The 25,978-nt window shown below is 41.9% G+C and overlaps 1 protein-coding gene across 2 annotated transcripts in view; it reads right to left on the bottom strand.

Annotated features, from left to right (window-relative positions):
* LOC132781973 (syntaxin-binding protein 4-like) overlaps positions 1-25,978 on the bottom strand; it is a 90,946-nt gene that overhangs the window by 24,391 nt on the left and 40,577 nt on the right. For both annotated transcript variants that reach the window (XM_060786576.2, XM_060786575.2), the window contains exons 2-11: positions 25,806-25,879; positions 15,832-15,927; positions 14,752-14,821; positions 12,732-12,806; positions 10,153-10,238; positions 9,356-9,482; positions 8,654-8,795; positions 7,053-7,159; positions 4,607-4,760; positions 2,331-2,403 (exon numbers count right to left, since the gene is read on the bottom strand). In XM_060786576.2, the coding sequence (XP_060642559.1) occupies positions 2,331-2,403; positions 4,607-4,760; positions 7,053-7,159; positions 8,654-8,795; positions 9,356-9,482; positions 10,153-10,238; positions 12,732-12,806; positions 14,752-14,821; positions 15,832-15,927; positions 25,806-25,879 (1,004 nt within the window). The remainder of the gene's footprint in view (positions 1-2,330; positions 2,404-4,606; positions 4,761-7,052; positions 7,160-8,653; positions 8,796-9,355; positions 9,483-10,152; positions 10,239-12,731; positions 12,807-14,751; positions 14,822-15,831; positions 15,928-25,805; positions 25,880-25,978) is intronic.

The raw sequence follows: 25,978 nt of genomic DNA on the forward strand, positions 1-25,978 counted from the left end.
GATTTAGCTTTGCTCGGGGCAGGGGTGTCACTCATCAGTTTGGAACACAGTTCTTCCAGGTGAACCAAAAGGCCAGGCGGCACCCACGACTTGCTTCCTCGAACACAGATGGCTTGTCTGATTCTAGCAATACCAGGCTGGATGGAATCAGTCTTCTTTTAGGGCACGGATTGCTCAAAATAACTCTCAATCTCATTTTTGACCCCTTTCCAGCTAGACTTTGGCCTTGGAGGGCTAAGGGGACTTTGCACGCATGTCCTGGCTTCCAGAAAAGATCAATTTGGCATCGACCATCAGCTGGAGAAGGAGTTTGCTTCATTCTTCCCTTCCAGAAGCAACACTTGTAACAACAGTGTAACTGAGATTGAGTTCCTGTTTTTTTCTTCTTCTTCTCTTTGCATCCCTTTTTCTTTAGTTTCACATCTTTTACATTACACACCTTCCCGAAAGGCCAGTCTTTATCACTTGACTTTGTAAACAGTTCCATTTCAATCGAACAGCAGGGTTAATTAGTTACGTAAAGGTTGAGTATCCCACATCTGAAATGTTTGGGATCGGCTCTGGCTCAACTTACCTGTTCAAATGTATCTACCTCTACAAACCCCCAAGGACTTTGATATCATCTGGAGAGAACCTGCTCTTGGTGCCGCCACCATCACAATCACATTTGGTGGGAACAAGAGACAGGACCTTCTTGGGAGTGGCCCCTCAGCTGTGGAACGCCCTCCCTAATGAGATTAGATCTGCCTCCTCCCTCATTACCTTCCGGAAGAAGCTCAAATCCTGGTTTTGGGATGAAGTGTTCATGTATTTATAACTGTTTTTAATATAGGTTAAATGTATTTTATGCTGTGTATTGTTTGTCACTGAATGGTGCCTGCTCGTAGCCGTCCTGAGTCCCTCTTCGGAGGTGAGAAGAATGGGATAGAAATGCTATAAATAAATAAATAAATAAATTTGTTTTTTTTTTTTTTATTTCAGAATATCTATATTTGCATAAGGTAGTGGTTTTCCCTTGGCATTAAGTCTAGTCGTGTTTGACTCTGGGGTGTCTAAGCCGAAGAGCCGGCATTGTCCATAGACACCTCCAAGGTCATGTAGCTGGCATGACTGCATGGAGCGCTGTTTCCTTTCTGCCGAAGCAGTACCTGTATTTGCATATTAGTACATAATAATTATAACACTACATGTAATATTACTAATAATATTACAATATAATGGTATAGTACAATATAGTAATATATAATACTGATATTGTGCTATTCTAATAATATATAATATAATGCCGCTCTGAGTCCCCTTTGGGGTGAGAAGGGCAGCATATAAATGCCATAAATAAATGAATAAATAAATAAATAAGATATTTTGGAGATGAATCCAAGCGTAAGCAATAAAATTCATTTGTTCTGCAGATGTGGTCAGGTGATGAAAGAAGTCAGTGGCAAAGCTCCTCTGAATAAACTGTGCCAAGAATTTAGAAAATCAAATGGAGGTTGAAGGCACATAGTGGCCAGTGCAGAATTCTTATTCACAGAGTGTCACTGTCTCTCTGAATTACAAATCCCAGTATTCTGCAAAATGTTGCATGGCAATTAAAGGGAAATTACCCATATAATTATGGATCCGAATCAGTGGCCACTAGGTCAAGAAGTTCTGTATCTCGAGTCATCACTGTCAGAGTTGGAAAATGGTGTAGGAGGACACTGATCTATACTTGCTAAACCAATGGCCAAAATTAGCTGATTAACTTTGGCAGACAACTTCCTTGGCACCTGTACTATCTCCTCCTACGTACACAGAGGGAAATCTTGGCACTCAGGAGCTCTGTATTTGGGTTTACACTAGAAATACAGGGCAAGGGAAATGATTAGCACCTTCCCGGCTGCGTAGTACCACTCTGGAATCCACCACCTGTTATTTGCAGCTGTGATTAGCAAATGCTTAACACCACAGGGTTAGGAAATAAATAGGGTCTAAATGCCCTAAAAGGCATCAGATCTTGGAAGCTAAGCACAGTCCATTCTGGTTAGTATTTGGATAGGAGGCTGCCAGCTGTGACTCCCAAACCTCCCTTCCAAATTATTCATGCTTCTTACCCCTTCCTACAGCAAACTGACCCCTAAATGCTATTTGTACTTGATTCTTCCCATTTTTGGCCAAAATAAGACTTACCTCTACAAACCCTCATACATTTATTTAGCCTAAATTGGCCTGTGAGGAAAATAACAATGTCACAACCCTAGTCATATTATGAACCAAGATGAGCTAAGCCTCAACCACCCTGGTGTAACCCTACAAAGCATATCCTGAATAGGAGGAAAACCACTTACCAGATATGGTGAGTTCTGGAGGGCAGATATCTGGTGATGGAGAAGGCACTGGAAAGGGACTGTCATGTCTGCTCTGGAAAAGAGAAACGTAACAGAGGAAATGAAGGCGAGAGGGAACAAGAGGGCCTAAAATGCAAAGATCTCTCTTGCCCAAAAGGATAAAGACAGCCTCTGAGAATGCCTGCCATAGATTTGGGTGAAACACCAGAAGAGAATGCTTCTGTAACATGGCCAGACCACCCAGAAAATTCACTGGATCAAGGGAGTGTGGTTTGAACAACCCTACTATCTAAACTGGTGGAGTCCAACTTTTGGTTCTCCAGGTGATTTGGACTACAACTCCAAGAATTCCTTACATTAGACAACTGGCTGGGGCTTCTGGGAGTTGTAGTCCCAAACACCCGAAGAACCAAAAATTGGACACCACTAAAGCCCCCTTGTATCCAGGCTGCAATTATTTCTCTTCTTTCATCCTTCTTATCCTTCTCTTTCTTGGTGTAGATTTGACTCCTTCTTAGGAAAATCTCTGATACCAAAAGCAGTAAGACATGACCAAGATATTTTGCTGCCCGAGGAGGACTGTGAAGGAGCAAAACGCCCAAAACCAGCCAAATTGTGTTGGTCTTGCTCAAAAGACAATGGCCAAAGGCATCTGTTTCATTTTGTTGAATGGTATGGCCAATCCTAAAAGAGAAATGGCCTGTCAAGGATAACCCTAAGCTTCTCCTGTTTTTCCTGTGACTTGTTTGTGATCAGAAGCACCTTCCAGACTGAGGAAAATTAACATAAGGTGAGAAGGAAACTGTTACAGGATGGATAGCTCTCCCCCAAAATGCTTGGGACCAGAGCCCCCTACCCCACCCCATCCCCGACTTTGGAACACATGTATTTGTATATATGTACTTCATGAGATCTTTTGGTCTAAACACAACATTAATTTATGTGACATCACTAAATTAAGATAAACAAAGCCATCAAGGAGTAAAGCAGATCCATAAATCAGAAAAACATCAAACCCTAATATTAGTTGTCAGAATGAGGGTTGAAAGCAACAAAGCTACCAGGAGGAGTTGTCTCCAGACCCCAGGTGCTTAAGTCAGTCAGTGTCTCTTACTTAATAACTGCTGGAAAAATTACAACCTCTCTTTGTTTCTTCCTCACTCAATTAATTATGATAATGAACCTTCAATATCTGAAGCACCTGTGACCCAGTGATGTCGAGGTGAGGGATTTTGTAATGATAAACATTAGTAGTCATTGTGTGCTTTTGGATTTTATGAATGGTCCCATGAAGAAAAAAAAAGCATGTGGGTAAACTACAACTCCCATCACCATCTGTCATTGCCCCCAAATGACACCAATATTTACACTTCTTCATGTTGAGTCCGTGTACTACATTTGGTCCAGATCCATCATCAGTGGGAGTCATAGTGCTCTCTGGATTTGAGACCATATTGGAAAATACATACAAACATAGATACAGGCAGTCCCTGAATTGCAAACATCTGACTTACAGATGATTCTTAGTTAAGAATGAGGCCGAGACAACAGTCTCAGTGAGAGGAATCATCCCCTTGACAGGGAAATCCACTTCTGGAAGAGTTATCATGGGAAAAGAGGTATCCACTTTTCCCAGCTTTATCTCCAATCCTGGTTGACACAACAAGCCAAAATTTTCAAAACCCAATGTTCACAGAGACAGAAAATGCTGTGAAATCTTATGAACATGGGCACAGACAGCAAAAGAAACACCACAGGGGTGTTAACTCTTCCCTATTCAATTCAAAAAGCATATGTGTGTGTGTGTGGAGTTACACTTAAAAATGTATCTGTTCTAACTTACATATGACTTTAACTTAAGAACAAACCAACAGAACCTATCTTGTTCATAACTTGGAGACTATCTGTGTGTGTGTGTGTGTGTGTGTATACACACACACACTTTGATTTCTATAGATGTATTACAGTCTTGTGCTTGAAACATGTTTGTACACCGAGTCATCAGAAAGCAAAGGTGCCACTTTCTCAGCCAAACCCTGTGGATGAATCTGGAGTATTCCAGGTTTGGGGTTCCAGATAACAGATACTCTGCCTGCAATGGCTACTTAATAAAAATCAGACTCCATCAAGGGGAGGGAGAAGGCAAGCAGAACCCAAATAGGGCCACACAGCCACTTCCACAAACTACTCATCTGGGAGGATTGCAGACCTGAATTAAAGGAGATTTTCCCATGGACAAAGGGAGGGGATTTGGGTGGGATTTCAAAGGTCTTTACCTCGGGGGACCTGACGTGGACTTTCAAGCGGCAAGGACCCAGGCCATTCCCAATGGCCTTCGTTGGGGAGGAATGGATGCTGTTGTGAGCCAAGAATCCTGGATGCAACCGGACCCGTCCAGGAATGAAGGCCACTTCAGTGTTTCCCTCATGTCTGAAGAAGAAAAAAAAGAGCCAAATTATTGTGGTGGTAGCTGTAGATGAGGAGGAGGAAGAAGAAGAAAACAAGGAAAGTTGAAACATCACATATCCAGGATGGCTGCATAATAATGCCTCTTTCACACTATACAATTACAGGGAGACCTCAATTTCCAGAGTTATACGTTATATATTTTTGGTCAGATTGTGATTACCTGAGACCACAGATATGACCAAATTACATTACATTGCTTGACCTCTGATCCCCTGTTGAATTGGATCGGGGGACCTAGACATTCCTAGAAATGTATCTTCTTTAGGAATTTGACCAGTCCTCCCATGTAACTTGATGGTAACTTTCCAGGCAAACACACCATAGAATCACCAGAAGGTCCTATCAAATTCCTAAACAGACCATTTTGCCTTGGGGAAGTGAAACCATGGATAAGGGTTCCATGCTTATGGGGGGTCTTATTATATAGCACTATAGTCTACCTTAATGGCCATGGCAATAGACAGCTTAGTGCAGTGGTTTGAATGGTAGACTGCAACTGTGATCAGGGTTCAAATCTTGACTTGGCCATCAAGACCCACTGTGTGATCTTAGGCAAGTGACACTCTCTCAGCCTCAGACAGAAGCAAACGCAAATGCCTTTCTGCCTTGTGGTCACCATAATTCAGAAAATGACTTCAAGGCACACTACTACTACTACTATTTATTTATTATTATTATTTATTAGATGCACTTATTGACCGCCATTCTCAGCCCTTACGGGCGACTCATGGCGGTGTACAGTACACATAAAAAGACAGTTACAGAGGCCAGTATCAACAACATATGACTATACAACAAATACAAACTACATAAAAATCCGCTTCGTCTCTTAGTAGAATCATAGCCAGTCTCATTTTCCTTATACCATTCCAGTTCTCATTACCGTAATGTTGTTGCTTAGCACTTAATTAAATGCCCTCTCGAACAGCCAGGTCTTAAGGCTTTTTTGAAAGGACATGAGGGAGGGCGCCTGTCTGATGTGTGCCGGGAGAGTGTTCCACAGCCGGGGGGCCACCACCGAGAAGGCCCTCTCCCTCGTCCCCGCCAGCCGTGCCTGTGATGCAGGCGGGATCGAGAGAAGGGCCTCCCCAGACGATCTCAAGGTCCTCGTGGGCTCGTAGGCCAAGATGCGGTCAGAAAGGTATTTTGGGCCGGAACCGTTTAGGGCTTTGTAGGCCAAGACCAGCACCTTGAATTGGGTCCGGTAGCAAATCGGCAGCCAGTGGAGCTGGGACAACAAGGGCGTTGTGTGCTCCCTGCTACCCGCTCCAGTTAGTAACATGGCTGCCGCACGCTGGACCAGCTGAAGCTTCCGGGCCGTCTTCAAGGGCAGCCCCACGTAGAGAGTACTACTACTACTACTACTCATTGGTTGAGAATTCAAGATGTATGCCTGTGCTTTCAAGTTGTCTGTCAACTTATGGCAACCCCATGAGTTGAACATAGGGTTTCTTAGGCAAGGGATATGGTTTTGCCAGATCCTTCCTCTGAAATACAGCCTACAGTACCTGGGATTCATTGGCAGTCTCCCACAAATGCTAACAGGGCTGCCTCTGCTTAACCTCAGACAGGATCTGGCATCTTTAGGGAATTTCAGGAGCCCAAGCATTCTTTCTGTCTTGCTCTAAGCTGCTGATACCAGCAACCCATTTGGACACCTACTACAGTCAGAGGCGGCCCTAGGTAATTTTCAACGGTAAGCAAACAGTATTCCCCCCCCCCCCCAAACCAATCACTGATATATATTTTCTGTTTGTCATGGGAGTTCTGTGTGCCATATTTGGTTCAGTTCTATCATTGGTGGAGTTCAGAATGCTCTTTGATTGTAGTGAACTATACATCCCAGTAACTACAACTCGCATATGTCAAGGTCTATTTCCCCCCAAGAGCGCCTCAAGAGCGCCCCTGGGCAAAATCAACTATACTGCAAATGCTTACTTTGCGTAATGGGTTGAGCCGCCCCTGTCTACAGTGTCCTGTATCCCAGGATGCGATCCCTGATTTTCTGCTGATCATATGGCAGTGGAGACTCATACAATCTAGTTCAAAGCAGTTAACCTGGGATCGGATCCTGGGGTAGAAGGACAGTGTAGAAGGGGCCTCGGGTAGGAGCACAACATTTGGGTGAAATCACAACATTAGCATTATGTAGGGTGAATGATCTTTGATGAAAGCTAACTCTGAAATGATCCACTGGATTTCTGCAGTGCTCAAAAACTCTCATGGGTAGTGTGGTCAGGATGCCATGCTTACCTGAACTTTGTCTTGGCTAAGATCCTTTTGGCCTCTTCGTAGGTGGCACCCACCAAGGAGTCCTTATTGACTGCAATGAGCTGATCACCGACCCGCAGACGCCCGTCCTGCAAGAAGAAAGATCTCTATGACACCCATCTGATAGGAACAAGGAGAAGGAAGGCTGTCAGGAACGAAAGGTTCCAAATCTGAAGAGGACAAGGCAGTGTTACCTATTTGTTCCATTGATACTAAAATCGGCTCAAATCCCATTCTATAATATGGTGCAGTATAATGATGTCCTGTACAGGAAATGTCAAAATCAAGCTTTGCTTTTTGGATTTCCAAAACTATTTTCACAGTGTGCATGGTGTACAGAATTTGTGGATACAGAGAACTGGTCTTATTTCTTCTCTCCAGCTCTACATGGAGCTGCTGTCCATGGTCCTGACTCACCACTCTTGGTTCTCTGTATATCAGATCACTGTAAATGCCTCACTTTGCCCCTAGTGGTGCAATGGGTTTAAACCCTTGTTCTGACAGGACTGCTGACCAAAAGGTCAGCGGTTCAAATCCGGGGAGTGGGGTGAGCTTCTGTTTGTCAGCTCCAACTTCTTATGCGGGACATGAGAGAAGCCTCCCACAAGATGGTAAATTTTCTGATGACGATGTTTGCTAATTATAGTCACATTCCATTCATTTGACTAGGCTTCTGCTCTTTCACTGGTTCTTCATGCCAATAAGGTTTGCATGGGATTGCTTCTTATTTTTGGTTTTTCAGCAGCCCAAATGCCTTTGCAAGCACTGGTTCCATTTCCCAACAGTGTTGTAGTCCTTAATCCATCAGATAAGCAGGATCTTCCTATACTATTACAGCACTTCAATATCACTTTAACTCCCATGGATCCATCCTGCAGAATCCAGAGACCAGCAGTTTTGTGAGGTATAGTAAGACCCTATATAACCATGGAATTTCAGTTTTATTTACCAACATCTGGAGGGAAATTGTTTTCCTAGGCATTTGCTAGATTCTCCAGGCGATTCTATATGCATCCATGAGAAGTTACCATAGATATTCATCGGAAGATCTAGCAAATTCATAGCAAGGATATCTCTCTAAGAATCTCTAGGTCATTCAACACAACTTTGTAGCATGTTGGGACTGGAAGTCAGATAATTTAATGTCATTCAGTCATATCAGTGGTTTCAGTAACTGCGATCCAGCTGGGATCGTGACTTTCATGGATATGGGAGGCTCACTCTTTAGAATTCTTACTAGAAAGCTATTGTCTTATCAGACTACTAATCTAAAGATGCCATAAGATTCAGATGCTGGAAGGAAAACAGTGCTGGAAAGTCAACAGTAATAGCCAATGGGCACAAATATGGTGCTGGTCCTTGGAACATAGAGAAGAAAAAGCCTGCCATCCACCACAACAGATAACTTCAGAAGCAATTTTCCAAAATTCTAGTACAGGGTTGGATTTAGTTCCTTGGTTCCTCTCCACTGAACACTCTTCTTCTTCAAATTGTTTAACAATGGGCACTTTGGAAGAACAACTACCGCACACACACAAAAATATAGCAGTGTTAGATGACTGACATCCCAGTGCTTGGCTCACCCTGAAGCAGTCTCCTTCTGCTTGTAGCTCTTGGACATAGACCATGGGCCCATCTGGCCTGTTGGCCCCTCCACCCACGGTCAGGCCCAAGCCAAAGGATTTGGCGATTGTGATGCTCTGGATCCCGGTTTCAATGGAGCAACTGCATAGACGAAAGGTAACAGGTTAACAGTAGCCACAAGAGAAACCCTGCATCAATAAACCCTGCATTTCCTCCAAGATCCTGTTGCCATCAGTGGTTGGACTTTATGGCTCTAAAGAGAAAAAACGTGGCTCTTCAGATCTCCCTGGACTACAACTCCCATGATCAAGGAAAGGATAATCATGACATGATGTCACATTGGAGAGGAGGAAAGTGTGTTTTCTATTGCTTTAGACTAGGACACAATGGAGCAATGGATTCAAATAGGAGGAAAACATTTTCTGCCTAACCTCAAGAAGAAGTCCCTGATGGTAAGAACTACTCAGCAATGGGATATCCTGCCTTGTAGTGTGTGGAGTCTCCTTCTCTAGAAGTTTCCAAAGAAAGGCTAATGCCATCTGTTGGGAGTGCTTTGATTACATTGTCCTGCATGGCAATGGATTGGACTGGGTGGCTCTGGAGGTCTCTTGCAGCTTTAAGATTCTATGAAGCATGATCACAAATGGGTAATAGATTTCAGTCAACTCTTTAAAACTTCTCTAAAGCAACATGGCACATACTGTGAGAGTGTGTTTGGTGAATGTCCTGGGTTTCCGATCAGTGGTCCATGGGAATTGGCTGGGCTCAGCAACAAAGGACTCTGGGAACGAGATGAGGACCCCGAGGATGTGCTTTCCAAATATCTACCTAAAGAACAAGTTCAAAGATAGTAGTTTTAATATGATGATTACCCAACCCATTTTGCTGAAAGACACTTATTGAAGGACGAGTGATAGCAGACCAAAGGCCTGCACTTAACACTTGTTGCCAAGGCTACAGTTCATCCATGGCACTTGATAAATTAGATATTTTCCCCAGATGGACATAACTCAGAAGTTGCCAACTGCTAGCACCTCGAGTATACCCTTTTAATGTCCCTTCTTTTCTGTAGTCTTCCCTACTACTTTTGATGGTGAATCTAGGATATTAAATAGGTTGGGAACATTGTGTTGTTGAAGGCTGTCATGACCGGAATCACTGGGTTGCTGTGAGTTTTCTGGACTGTATGGGTATGTTCCAGAAGCATTCTCTCCTGACATTTTGCTTACATCTTTGGCAGGCATCCTCAGATGTTGTGAGGTCTCTTGGAAACTAGGCAAGTGGGGTTTATATATCTGTGGAGGTTGGGAACAAGAACCTAGTGATTCCAGCCATGAAAGCCTTTGACAATATTTGTCTGCTTCTTGCTCCTAACATTTGTTTAATGGAGACATGTCTTTGCCAAAGCAAAGTCCCAGCCTGCACCAGAAGCTTTTTCAGCTTCTGAAGGGAGACAATGGATGTGGACTTCACTTTGGTCCAGATGGCGAAAACTCACCTCCGCCGTGGAGAACAGGTGAACTGCGTGCTGAACCAGTGTTGCTGTGAGAGCCGTATTTCTCCAAGAGCTCGGAGAACTCCCTCCTGAACAAGAAAGAAAATGTCCATGTTACATTTGCACCCCACCTTAATAAAACAACCAACTACACAATTGTTTTCAAAAATGCTTCAAAAAGATGTGAATGAAATGCATCCAAATTTTTCCTCTCCTTTGTTTAGTTTCTAGACCAAACGGTAAGTGAATGGGAAAGGTCATATGGAGTGCACACACTGCTGCATCCTGCAATAGACAATGGCCAGAGAAACAGCATTATGCTTCTTTCAACACAAACTAGATGTCTTCATGAATCATCCCCAAAAACCAGGCAGGGAAACAATAGCCATCTTGCCTCATCCGTCTCTAGTCTCTGATCTGTATTTCTCTCCTCTTGATTCTGAATACTGTACTTGACACAGTTTTGGAACAACCCTCTGGCGAAATGGCACCCAGCCCTTTGTTGAAAGTGTTAGTGCTACAAACCACAAAATCCTGTTAGCTAAAATGCATAGCCCTAGGTTGCAGTAGGAAATGTATGAAGACATTTGCAAATCTGGGTGACATTTTATCTAAGCCGACGAACAAAATAATTAGCCCATTATATGGCCAAATTCAATAGGCATCAGCATTTTTTTCTGTGTATTTTAATATATGTGTTTTGTAGAAATACATTTTAATATGCCTATTTTATATAAGGTTATGGTGGTTATGTGTTATGAGCGATGTTGTAACCCACATCAAGTCATGAGGTATTATTATTATTATTATTATTATTATTATTATTATTTTAAGAACATTACAACATATTATTATTATCAATTATAAGAACATTATTAATTATTATAACAATATAATAACACCAAAATTAATAAGACCATCAGCCCTGGCCTTGTCTTACTCAACTGCTGAGTATGCCTGCCCAGTTTAGCACAAGTCTGTTCACACGAAGCAGGTGAACATAGCACTGAATGAAACGTGCAGAATAATCACATGATGTTTCAAACCTACATCTGTTAATAGACTCTATAAGCTAGTTTTCATTGCCCTCCTGATGTGCAATGGGAAGTTGCTGCTAACTGGGAGAGGAAATAAGGGTGAACACTGTGAGAGCCATCCACTGCATGTCTATCAGCCTCCTCCCAGTAGACTCAAATCAAGGAAAAGCTTCATGAGAACCACTACTCCTCTTAATGTTCCCTCAGCAACAGCAAGTGTATCAATCTGGGCAGCTAAATTGGGAAATCCCAATGGGATGGTCCCCCACAAGGGTCTTCCTCCAGGGGCAAACCAAGGTTGGGCAATTTATAAGTCCCTAAACAGACTCAGAAGCAGAGTTGGCAGATCAAAAGACAACCAGGCAAAATGCACTGCCTAGAAGAATCATCCATCTTGTGTGACTGTGGAATAGAACAAACAACTCCACACCTGTATGCTTGTCCACAATGCCCTGCCTCATGAGGACGAATTGTTTAAAGCTACGGTCGCTGTTGCCTGGTTTTGGTCAAAAATTATTTAGCCGCTTGTGCTCCTTCTATTTTTATCAGTTTTATACTTATTTATGCAATGCTTTTGACACAAAATAAATAAATAAATAAATATCATCATCATCATTTATTCCCGGTTTCATGGGGATTATGTTGTTGTATTTCATGTAGCTGTTTAAAGATAAGAGCTGCAAGAAGAAAGTGACACCAAGTGACACAAAGGCTAATGGCAGAATACAACCAGAGTTGAATACTAAAGCATTAGGTTGTAGTAAGCCCTCAAAACTCTGGGTTCAGGTGGGTGAACCTGGCAATCTTCTCTATTCATTTTTTCCCCAAAAAAATCTCCTCTTCTTTTCATAGAGTTCAATTTCAAAAGCGCCTATCAAAAAAATTCCAACAAAATTCTTCCCAAGGACAGAATAATATTCATCTAGCTCTTCTGCCAACCTAGCAGTTTGAAAACATGCAAATGTGAGTAGATCAATAGGTACTGCTCTGGTGGGAAGGTAATGGTGCTCCATGCAATCATGCTGGCCACATGACCTTGGAGGTATTTATGGACAATACCAGCTCTTTGGCTTAGAAATGGAGATGAGCACCAACCCCCAGAATCGGACACAACTGGACTTAATGCCAAGGGGAAATCTTTCACCTTTACCTATTCTCAGGTCAGTACTACATTGTAAATAAGCTGATTCTTTCCTATTTGTTTTCTTCACTCTTCACATAAAGATTGAAAACATGATGGTATGGAACATCCTAACTTTAGTATTCAATATTCATATCTTGACCCTTCGGGATCCTGTCTAATTCCTCCACAGCTGCCCTTCCAAGTCCTAGTCTTCTTCAGATTTCCTGACCGGAGAATGAAGGAATACAAGGGAGAGGAAACTACTTTAGTTTTCCATCCAAAACAGGACAATATAGTTGGGGATTTGTACTCCCATCTTTAATGCACACTTTGTTCAGAAGTTGAACATAATAAGAAGTTGAACATATTTTAGAGCATACATTCAGAAAAAAATTCCCAGAGGGAATCAAACAACGTCTTACCGGGCATCATCATCGCGTGCGATAAGAAGGCGCATGTGGTTGGTGGCTGAAGCTGTCCTGAGGATATCCACAGCCCTATGAAAAGTGAAGGGGGAGAAGAGATGGGGGAACTAAGACCGATTCCACACTACGCAGTTCTTGCACTTTGATGCCACATTAACTGTCACAGTTCCACCTTAATATATTTCTTGAGCTCTTAAACTCTGCAGTTGAGAGGAGTGCACCAGACAAGTCCTTTAGCAATTCACAAATCCCAGAACTCCATGGAAACTAAGGCTGCCATATAATGCTGTTTCAGAATATAGATTACCTGCATTGAACTGGATTAGATGACAGTGAAGATTTGTACAATCCAGTTCAATGCATGTAATCTGCATTCTGAAATTGCCTGATATGGCAGTATTGATCCAGCCTTAAAGTAGTCTCAAACTATGCAATATTTTGCAAAGGCATGACCTTTTAGAGATAATAACCTTTTAGAAAACCAGAAATCTCCATAGCCTTTTGGAAGTGTGACCCTTTTGGAGATTAATTGGCATTTACACTATTTGGAATAAGCATAACCGTTTAATAAAGTATGTTCTTCCTGAGAAGAGTTAAATACTTTTTTGAGTAAATCTCATCTTTAGTGGTAAATATCCACTAGCATTCATGTAAGGCAATTTAGGTTTCTCAGTTGTTAGACTGATATGCCTGGCTAATTTCTCTGAACCGTTAGGAATAAAGATATGCCAATACACAAAATATATAGCAGATCTCCAGAAGTGTTATTGGTTTTAAATCATGAGATTTAAATCATCAAGAGACCAAAAAATAAGTAGTCTTCGTTAAAGGTAGCATAGTTGATTTACTTACAAACTCCATGTATTCAGCATACGGGTATATTTCTTATTGGTTCAAACTTTAAACGATAAGTTCTCTAAAGTATTCTGTTTCAGTCTCTTTGTTGCATACAGACTAACACTCTCTTCAGTCTAATACATTACTGAACATTGACTCAATAAAGACTGACACTGACTACTGCATACTAACACTTCTGACGTCATAAACTGTACTGCTTCTGATGCAAACTAACTTCATACTTCTGAAATGGAGTCTGAGTCTGAATAGTCCCAGATCTGGTCACATTGTCTACAATCCCTCCCACAACCTCAAGCAAAATAGAGTTAAGGGAAAACTGCATACCATACATACAATATAGTAAACAATCTGAATTATATACATAACAAATCATTACTATAGGAGGGTTGTAGAAGGTTGCTATTCCCAACACAATATGGGTTGCAGCACACCAATGACAGCTATTTATTTATTTATTTATTTATTTATTTATTTATTTATTTGGTTAGGGCTCTGCCTTTCTCCCAAAGGATGCTGACTCAAGTTGGCCAATAATGTTGAGACCAGTTCCAGAACGCCACAAAACAATGTCCCATTATTAAATACAGATTGAGCATCCCTACTTCAAAACACTTGAGAACAGAAATGTTTTGGATTTTATTCTTTTAAAAAGCAAGACCAAAATATCTCAAGGAAATGCCAGAAAAATGCCGGATATTCGATCAAGGAGGAAGTTTAGGAACAAAGCTCTTCAACAAGGAGATAGAGTGACAGCACCACCACTGTGGCTGGAACCAAGCACAACCCTCCACTATGCCGAAGATGGGAAAAGCCTACGTATACCTCTAGCTATGTACAATTGTCTGTCTTGTCAGTGTATAACGGCATTGAATGTTTGCCACATATGTATGTTCTGTCATCTGCTCTGAGTCCCCTTCGGGGTGAAAAGGGCAGAATATAAAACTGTAAATAAATCAATCAAATGGGTTTATCTTTTCTAGCCCAAAGGAAATTGTATACAATATATTTACTAATCTTGTGCATGAAACAAAGTTTGTGTACACAGGACCATCAGAAAGCAAAGGTGTCATTATTTCAACCATACATGTGGGAAATTTCAGAATTAGATTTGGAATTTCAGAAATTGAAAGAAACTCAGAGTCCTTTTCTAATATCTTACCTCTCGCTGGTGACACCAAGAAGGCTGTCTCCATTCACTTCTAAGATCTGGTCTCCCGACTGAAGGCGACCTAAATAAATACATTTTAAAAATTAAACTTGATCTCTGATTTGTCAAATGAACCCTGTTATATAAAACTACTGTGGGAGGAGACAAACAAGAGATTGGGTTGTTGTGAGTTTTTCAGACAGTCCTGGAACATGGCCATACAACCCGGAAAACTCAGCAATCCAGAGATTTCAGCCATGAAAGCTTTTGACAACACATCAAACAAGAGATTGAAAGGAAGTTATTTCCTATTCAACTCCTCTTTAAGCACCATCTATACTGCCATATAATCCTTGTCAATACAGCCCTTGAAAAGAAACTTATAATTTGTATATATTCGCAAACCTATGCAGCGAGTCCTTGGTATCCACCGGGATTTTGGTTCTAGGATCTGCATGGATACCAAAAGTAATGGACGCCCGTGTCCCATTATATATAGTAAAATGGGGTCCCTTATACAAAAGGGGAAAATCAAGGTATGCTTTTGGATTTTTTTTAAGAAATTGAATCAAGAATGGTTGAATCCACGGATACAGAAGGACAACTTTACATTTTACTTGGTGACTGTACTGAAATCATTTGCAAAAAGTTTAGAAAAGTGGTAACTAATTTCATGCCAGCTGGGGAAAACATTCCTATAGAACTGGGTCAAAACAATGCTGGACTTTTCAAAAACTTGAGGAGATTGAGTTTAACCCATCTGTCCCTCATATCCCAAACTCTAACCGTACAGTGGGTTGCTGTGAGTTTTTCGGACTGTACGGCCATGTTCCAGTAGCATTCTCTCCGCACATTCCACGTGCATCTATGGCAGGCAACCTCTGAGGATGCCTGCCATACATGCAGGTGAAATGTCAGGAGATAATGTTTCTGGAACATGGCCATACAGTTCGAAAAACTCACCATAATCCATTGATTCCAGCCATGAAAGCCTTTGACAACACATCTAACCACACAGTTCCTCGTTCTTTGTGGTCAGCTGTTCCCCAAATGGATTTCATTTTGGGAAACCTGTCAAATGAAACAACTCACCATCGACATAAGCAATGCCTCCAGGTAGGATCCGCTTGACATAAACTCCATATTCCTCTCCGCTGAACTCTTTAATCCCACCGATCACTTTGATACCTTGGAAGAAAAGACAAATCCATTAGAGGGAGCCACCTCAAATCCAATGAAAGCCTTCAACAAGTGTTTGACTGCATCTGGTTGGCTTTGGAGTTGTAGCATCCCCATTCTGTTTATTGATTACTAGCTAAACCCAATAATGCTTCGCTGCGGCTCAGTCTGAAATGAAATGAAAGTGAGAGTAAATAAAAGTATTGTTGCGAAAATTGATTCACCAAGAAAACACATCATTCAATTCAATACCCTGCCTTGCGTTGTTGTGTCTATGTGGAATGAAAAGAAAGGGGGGGGGGAATAAGAGGGTTTTAACAGAAATCCTTTTTAATTGTAAAGCTAGTGGATTGATTACATTTTTTGGATTGTCCATTTCTACATAAACATAAAGATCAGACGGTTTTCCGACTCTGGAGCATGCAACGTATAAGTGCCCCTGAGAGAAGCAATTGTTTTCTAAACTCAAACGCACACTTGCAAAGATTTCCCCTTGTGCTTTATTGATAGTCAGAGCAAAGGCAAGGCATATTAGAAATTGAAGCCATTAGTACTCGAATGCCATGTCAGTCGGTATGAGTGGTATGCCAATAGTAACTAATCACAGATCAGCATTCATTTCTTATACTGCTGAGGTGAAATGACAGCTGCTCCGTGATTGGTTGATTTTTCTAATACTGCTGAGGAATATGGAAAGCTGCACTGTGATTGGTGTTATTTCTTCTTTTATTGAGGTGAAATGAAAGCTGCTCTATGATAGGTTGTTATTTCTTTTACTGCTGAGGTAAAAGGAAAGCTGCGCAACATTAGGTTGCACGAGTTCAGTTTTCATTTCTTATATTGCTGAGGTAAAATGAAAGCTAAGCTGTGAGTGATTGCTTTGTCCATCATAGACAACACTTTGTCTATTCCCGGACTGCTTGATTTACTTTAAATACTCACATGTGAACAAAGGCAACGTTGTGTCAAAATTTCATGTTTCTATAAAAGCACGTGTGTATTGGAATGCAACGTTGTGTTAAAATATCAAGTCAATGGACTGACTACTTTTCGAGTTATGCAGGCTGAGATTTTATATATACAGATATCAGTCTATGATTCCACTTGAATTGGCCTGGCTCTATCCCGTGGAGACCTGGGATTTAGAATTCTTGACCAGAAAGCTCTATGTGCTTCCAAGTGGCCTGTTGACTTATGATGACCCCATACATTTAAAGGGTTTTCTTTTGAAAGGAAGACACAGAACTGGTTTCGCTCCTTTCGTTCTCTAAAATACAGCCTAAGGCACCTGGGGTTTGTTGATGGTCTCCCATCCAAAGACTAACTGGGGCTAACTCTACTTAGCTTCCACATTCAGAAGGATGGTGGTGCCTTTAGAGCATTTAGACTCAGCTGCATTATAGAATAAATGCAGTCTGACACCACTTTAACTGCCATCGCTCAATGATATGGAATCAGGGGAGATGCAGTTTTACAAAATCTTAAGCTGGTGGCTCAACAAACATCAACTCCCAGGATTCCACAGCAGTGAGCCATAGTGGTATCAAACTGCATTCATTCAACAGACTAGATGAGAGCTTTCCAAATTATATGTCGTGGGTTGGCTACAGTGCACAGGTTTGATATGCAGATATAATCAGAAACTTTTCAGTCTATGTGGAATAAGCAATTAATAATACATTGATCTATCTATACACATGATAAAAGTGAAAATAGGTATGTGTGTATGTGGCTGGGATGTCCATTTAAACAGAGAAGCTCCAGCCTCCACAAACAGCTATAGCTCCCACCACTCAGGGGACATCAATAGCCCTCCCTCCAATGCAGGTTATAGTGAGTGCCATGAACATGTCCAAGAGCCCTGCCAATGTCCTCCACAAACACCATACTGCTCACCACCCAAGTGAAGGCTTTCATATGGGGACAATTTCATCCTAGATTTTATGTTTTTCCTCCACCACAGACATCCCAGTGTTTCTCTCTCTCCATTGGTGTGGAATTTGCATGATCCTGTCCACTGCCTCTTCCATAATCCTTTCCTACTCTTTCCTATGGCACACAGCAGACACAAAGGAATTGATCAGCAATTGCTCATACTGGAGGGTGACTCAACATGTAGAAGTTGTAGTTCACCCTGCATTAAGACAGAGCACTGCAACCCCCATAAACAATAGACCTGGACAACATCTGGCACACTGAACCCTCATGACCAAGGCAAAATACTAGAAAGGGTTGGGAGGAATTCATCTTGATTTATAGGAGTTGTAGGCACTGGGGTTTATAGTTCACCTGCAATCAAAGAGAACACTGAATCCCATCAATGATGGACCTGGAACTAACTTGGCACACAGAATCCTGATGACCAACAAAACATACTGGCAGTCTTTGGGTGGATTTATAGAAGTTGTAGTTTACCTACATCCAGAGAGCACTGTGAACCCAAAAGCCGATGGATCTGGACCAAACTTGGCACGCATGCCTGATATGCCTAAATTTGATTACTGAAAGGGTTTGGGAGAGATTGACCTTGAGCTTTGGGAGTGGTAGTTCACCTACAACCAGAGAAATTGTGATCGCCACCAATGATGGACCTGAATCAAACTTGGTACACAGAGTCCCCATGACCAACTGAACATCCTGGAGGGGTTTGAGGGGAACTGACCTTCATTTCTGGGCATTGTAGTTCACCTACATCCGGAGACACTGTGACCACAACCGACAATAGACTGGGACCAAACTTGGCACATAGAACCCCCAAGACCAACTGAACCTACTGGAGGGGTTTGAGAGGACTGACTCATAATAGTGGGAGCTGTAGTTTATCCCGCAGCCAGAGACCCCATGGACCCCACCAATGATGCATGTAGAGAGTACATTTGTCCAACATGACACACTTTAAGCACTGATGGAGTTTCAGGGGATTGACCTGGCATAATGTGAGTTATAGTTCACCCACAACCTTATGCATTTTGTACAATAAAATAAAAAATGACTTTTTTAAATAACCCGGGCAATACCAGGTACCCAAGCTAGATGTAAATATATATACATGGAAAGTTTTCACAAGATATATTGTCTCCCTAGACATTTTGTTATTACAATTTATTGATGTGTCTATCTATATATATAAAAATGCTCTGTGCGTAATGAGTACCTTCAAAAAGAAAAAGAACCAATGAATGAAATCACACCAAATTTGGCAACAAAACGTCTGACAACACAAGGAGTGACCATCACTCAAAAAATTATGATTTTGTCATTTGGGAGTTGTAGTTGCTGGGATTTATAGTTCACCTATAACCAAAGAGCATTCTGAACTCCACCAATGATGGAATTGAACCAAACTTGGCACACAGGCCTCCCATGACCAACAGAAAATACTAGCAGCGTTTGGTGGGCATTGACCTTGAGTTTGGGAGTTGTAGTTCACCTACATCCAGAGAGCACTGTGGACTCAAACAATGATGGATCTGGACCAAACTTGGCATGAATATTCCATATGACCAAATATGAACACAGATGGAATTTGGGGGAAATAGACCTTGGCATTTGGGAGTTGTAGGTACTGGGATTTATAGTTCAGCCACAACCAAAGACTTTTCTGAATGAACTCCACGAATGACAGAACTGGGGCAAACTTCCCACACAGAACCCCAAGACCAACAGAAAATACTTAAGGCCATCCAGTCCAACTCCCTTCACCAGGGCAAGAAAACGTAATCAAAGCCCTCCTGACAGAGAGCCATCCAGACATATATATAAATAGATATATATGATTCACACACACAGAGATAAAGTATTATAGATTTGAAAGGGACTCTTAAAGATGGACAATTATATGTTGCATGTTCCAGAGTAGGCAAACCAGACAATCTCTATGTCAACACTGTCAAAGAAACATCAAGAAATACTGTTTACCCACAAGCATAAAGACATTACATATATTAGAAACCAGCACTTTCTAATTACTTTATTTTCCATATCACCAGACTGGGCCACAGCAACGAGTGGCAGGGGACCGCTAGTCTCTTATAAAGGATTAGTTTGACCTCTGGTTTGCTAGTAAAACTGAATTACTGTGTTGCCAAAATGATATGTGTCCAAAAAGGTGTGTCACCAACATGAAATGTTTGGAAAGCTCTGATCTAAGTACACCACAAAAAGCTACAAATCCCAGGACTTCCATAGGGTGCAGCCATAACAATGAAACAAAGTGCTATAATGGCACAGAGTTGAAGGAGACCGGGATTATTTAAGGAGGCAAACAATAGAGGCAAACAATAATGCAACAAATCACAATGGCCTTTTCCCCCCGATCAGCTCAAGTTGACAAAATTGTATTTGTCTCCAAAGGAAATGCAATCACGACAGATGTCTACAGACATCAGGTCCATTGATAAAATTTATCAAACAAAATAGGAGCCCCCGACTGTTAGGAATGGTAGGAGTTAAAGTCCAAAACACCTAGAGGGCCAAAGTTTGCCCATGCCTGGGTTAAACCCTTGTGCTGGCAGGATTGCTGATGAAAAGATTGGCGGTTCGAATATGGGGAGTGGAGTGAGCTCCCATCTGTCAGCTCCAGCTTCTCATGTGGGGACATGCAAGAAACCTCTCACAGGATGGTAAAACATCCGGCTGACTGGGCAACATCCTTGCAGAGGGCCAATTCTCTCACACCAGAAACAACTTTCAGTTTCTCAAGCCGCTCCTGACATGAAAAAAATTGAAACAGAATGTAAACCTACGATAAGGTGTTGTTGTTGTTGTTGTTGTTGTTGTTAAGCCTATGACTCTTTCAATTTTCAGCTACCTGCCTATTCTCTGCTCAAAGTACATCTTGGAGGTTCCTACTTTGATTTCTTCCACTTTGAACTCGGTTTGCAACAAGTAAAAGAAGATGGAAGAGGAAGAAAAGCAGCTGAAATCAGGACAATGGAACGTATGGAAATATCGGTATTTTGCCATTCCTTTTGACTCTTATGGTCCCATTAGAAAGCATGCTAGATACTTGCATTGCATTCCTGTTGAATGCACAGGTAAACTGTACGCTAATACTTTCCAGACGAAAGATTTCAGCCTCTGTGTGCCACCATGTGCAGCTAGGGTTTTTATAACCAGAAATAAGAAGAAAAAGAAGAGTAAATACGAACTGGCCAAGTGCTGGTCCGCTAACACTCTCTTGTGGCTATATATAATAATTGGGAAGGGGGGGGGGGCGGGAATCAGCACCAATTCACCAAAACATCCCATTTGGGGATTTCAATGTATGGAGGCTAGACAAATCTCATTTTTAAAACTGGAATTCTAGAGATGTCAGGGATGGAGAGAACACTTTATCATCATCATCTTCATTATCATCATCCTCACCCTCATCATCCAACCAGCAACATGGCTCTTCCTTCCTTCCTCCCTTCCCCTCACACACATATCCCTTTTCTTTCCCAGTGACATCACAGGAGGCCACTTCACCTAGGAACAGCGAATCCATCACCTAGCAACAGCCAATGCAATGACATGTCACCACAGAGGGCCACTTCACCTAGCAACAGCCAACCCATCATCTAGTAACAGTCAATCCAGTGACATCACAGACAGCCACTTAACCAAGCAACAGCTGACCCAGTGACATCACAGAGGATCATTTCACCTAGCAACAACCAGTTCAATAACATGACATCACAGAGGGCCCAGCAAAAGCCTTTGTGACACAGACAAACAAACATACTTTACCAGTTTGCTACCGGGCACAATTCAAAGTGCTGGCTTTAGCCTATAAAGCCCTAAACGGTTCTGGCCCTACTTACCTCTCCAAATGCATCTCCTCCTATGAACCAACCAGGACATTAAGATCATCTGGGGAGGCCCTGCTCTCGGTCCCGCCTGCATCACAGGTACGCTTGGTGGGGACGAGAGACAGGGCCTTCTCAGTGGTGGCCCCTCAGCTGTGGAACGCCCTGCCTGTAGATATCAGATTGGCCCCCTCCCTGCTGGTGTTTCGGAGGAAAGTGAAGACCTGGCTATTCGAACAAGCATTTGATTAAACAGTGTAATTGAACATAGGCATACGGAATAATGGATGACGAGACTGGATTCTGATTTTACTGTTGAGGCGATATTGATTGTTATACTGAAGTTAGTGATTTATGTTATAATTGTTTTAATTGCCTGATACTGTTTTGTAATGCTGTATATTGATGCTGTTCACCGCTTTGAGTCGCCTGAGGGCTGAGAAAAGTGGTATAGAAATAAAGTAAGTAAGTAAATAAATAAATAAATAGATAGATAAATTTGACACACGCATGCATTTATGATAATAATTGCAATTCATTATTACAGTGTTCGACAGCAATCTTGACCATTTACATGTGGAACATATGGCTTAAAAAGGAAATGTGATGCTCAAGGCAATATTAAATCCAATAAGAAGGAAAATATGACGACAATAAAAAAAACAACACGTTATATCCCCACCCCACCCCACCCCCACCTTGCCATAGAAACATGAATGCATTGGACACAAATGCTGTGCGAGTAATCGCTGGTTTTAATAAACAGATTGGATTTTCTTTTGACATTGTTAGGGATAAAGAAGGATTTGCCGAGAGACTCTGAATACATTAAAACATTTTCTACAAATGATCAGTGAATGCATGAAAACAAATTAATTCGAAATGATGGTGAGTCCGTTGGTTGCCTTTTGTGCCAGTTGGCAGGAGCTATTTGCACACAGATTTGTGAATATAGGTTGTCCCCGAGTTACAAACATCTGACTTACAAACAACTCACATGGTAGTTACAAACACGGCTGGGTCAACAGGAAGTGAGAGAAATCTTCTCTCCTGGAAGCTCTTTCCAAATTAAAGCCAGCCTTCCACATTTAGTTTTTGCAGATTTGATTATTTGTAGATTTGATGGCTCTGTTCTCTCTAGGAATCTCTGCTGCCCCACTCCCAAATTTACTTATTTTTCTTTTCCTTTTCCTCAGATGGAAGACACGTGTATATAGGCTATATTATATATGTAAGTATATAACAACACAGCACACATGTACATTAGTTCAAAGTATCTGGGATTCATCTCTCAATATCGAGCTCTTCCCAAGGACCTAGGATATTAGAGGTATTGCATATTATATATGCAATATAATATACTATATTTTGTATAGCAGATTGGTTAAACTGCTAGCTGCAGAAAAAGCTGCTGACCGGAGGGTTAGCAGTTCGAAGCCACGAGTTGGGGTGAGCTCCCAACTGCCAGCCCCAGCTTCTGCCAACCTAGCAGTTCAAAAGCATGCAATGCGAATAGATCAATAGGTACCACCTCAGCGGGAAGGTAAAAGGGTGCCCCACGTAGACATGCTGGCAAAAAGATCAGAGATGTCTACAGATAGCAGGCTCCTTGGCATGGAAAATGGAGCAAGAGCACCTCCCCATGGCCAGAGTTGAGCATCGCCTTCAGACACCAAAGATGAAAAGGGGAAAGCCTTTACCTTATATGTGTGTTGTTTGTAGTTTGTTGTGTTAAAAGGCATTGAATGTTTGCCTTATATGTCTGCTGTAATCTGCTCTGAGCAGAATATAAATAAAGTGTATTATTACTATTATTATTATTATTATTATTATTGCTCTAAATATCCTTTCCTAAACTGCAAATCCCATTATGGTACACTGGTTTGAGCACTGGATTAGGACTCTGGAGACCCAGGTTCAAATGTGTTCATGTACTTCTGTTCAAGTTTTACTACTTATACCTTTTTGCTTGTGGACTTATCCTGTGCCTGTGACATCTGGCTGTTTCTGGACTTTGTCACCTCTGGAATTTTATGAGACATTTGGATTATTGTTTGGTTATCACCTGTTGCTAAACCTTTTTGGATTATATATCTTCCTTTCTTATTCCTGCTTTTTATTATTCTTTGTATGTGTTTTACAATAAACTGTTGGTCAGTGGTTCTCAACCTGGGGTACCCAGATGTTTTTGGCCTACAACTCTCAGAAATCCCAGCCAGTTTACCAGCTGTTAGGGTTTCTGGGAGTTGAAGGCCAAAAACAACTGGGGACCCCAGGTTATATTCTTGGACTCTTTTGTGGTGCGGTGGTCATAGGTGTTTCCAGGCCTGGAGTGCAACAATAGGTAAAGTAGAACCACAGCACTATAACGGCGTAGCTTGGTTTCAGCTTTCTCCACGCTGCAAGCATCTTTGCGTCTCTGCGGCATCTTTTTTTACCTTGGCTAAAGTTGAAAACCAGCTACAGGTGAGGCAAGCTCAGCTTCAATCTAAGGGGATGAAGACCAGGATAATTGGATCTCCGCTTTTCAGAGGAGCCCTGCTTAACTACTACTACAGTTAATTTCCAATTAATTATCGCCGGCAATTGCCAAGGCTCCCTTAGTATTTCAGCTCTTGGAGCTTCATGGAAATGATATCCTATTCTAGGGAAGAAGTGGCCAAACAGTAGATTGGGCTAGAACTCTGCATGGTTTGCAATGGGTCACAAAAGGCACCTAACTCTAAACTATTTCAATAACACCAACAATAACATTGACTTTATTTACCACAAGTCACAGTCTCTCAGTCTCCAGTTTCCTGTGAGCACACTTTTCCAATGAAGCTCTAGATTAGAGTTGCCATAAGTCACAGCTGGCACATGCAGCACACAGCTCACCAAGACCACATAGCTGAATCATGGCTCTTTGATACCCCTTTAAGTGCCATTGCTCCAATTTATGGAAGCCTTGGGTTTGCCATTTGCGGGAAAGAATTAATTGAGATTAGGCCAAAACTCCTTTGAAATGAAAAACCTACAACAACCCAGTGATTCCGGCCATGAAAGCCTTCGACAATACATTGAAATGGAATCAAAGTGCTATAACTGTTTACAGTTTGCCCTGCACTTTTGCAGATAAGTTGACCATAAAGTCATGCTGGAGGAACTAGACATTCCTATATAAATATTCTTTCATATTTCATGAAAAATAGCACTTTAAATTCACAGTTTTCCCACTTTAACAAGCATTCTGCACCCCTATCTCCTATGGAAGTGGAGGGCTTGCCATAGTACCGCGGTTCTCAACCTGTGGGTTGCAACCCCTTTGGAGGTCAAATGACGCTTTCACAGGGGTTGCATAACATCACCGAAAAACACATATTTCCGATGGTCTTAGAAACTAAGACATAGCTAACTTTTCCCCCACCCCCTTCACTTCTCTGGAGGGAGGTGTTGACATTATTCAGCTCTGCTGCCTCTGCCCCTTACACCATTTTAGGAGGAAGAAACAGGAGCAATGGAGGTGTGGTTTGCTTTGGAGCCAAAAGGGAAGAGGAAGGAGCAGGAGGAGGAGGAGGAGAAGGAAGAGGAAGAGAGAAGGAAGAAGGTGGAAGGGCCCGGGAGGGGGCTGGGGGGAGGGCAGGGTTTGAGAGGGGTGGAGTGGCCCCTCCATGGCTAAATCCCAAGGGGAAAGAGAAGTAACAATGAAAATACATCCTGCATATCAGATATTTACATTACGATTCACAACAGTAGCAAAATCATAGCATCATAGAGTTGGAAGAGAACTCGTGGGTCATCCAGTCCAACCCCCTGCCAAGAAGCAGGAAAATCATTCAGAGCATCCCTGACAGATGGCCATCCAGCCTCTGTTTTAAAGTCTCCAAAGAAGGAGCTTCCACACATTCCAAGGCAGAGAGTTCCATTCATTCAATGGGCCAAACATCTAGACATAATATGCCTAAAGAGCTTTGGTTCTTGTGTTTGTAGATCAGCCTTATAGGAACTGATCTTTGTGGGATGTGACAGAATTGTAAGGCAACAACATGAGGTCTCTTTAGAAGATCTTTGGGTCCTCTTTGTTGTCACATAGTACAAAACCAAAGGCTAAACACTCACCCAGGCCATTGGTGCAGTCATAGAATTCGATGCAATGCACGGTCCGATCCATGCCATATGGTCCCATTAGTGTCCTGAAAGTAGAAACCAAAATGAAAAAGTGGACTTTGGATGTCCTGTGGATGGCAATAGGATTTCAAGCATCTCCTGGCACTAACATATAAATGCCCCCT

The sequence above is a fragment of the Anolis sagrei genome, chromosome X, assembly GCF_037176765.1.
Source record: "Anolis sagrei isolate rAnoSag1 chromosome X, rAnoSag1.mat, whole genome shotgun sequence".
In the NCBI taxonomy this organism is placed as follows: domain Eukaryota; kingdom Metazoa; phylum Chordata; class Lepidosauria; order Squamata; family Dactyloidae; genus Anolis; species Anolis sagrei.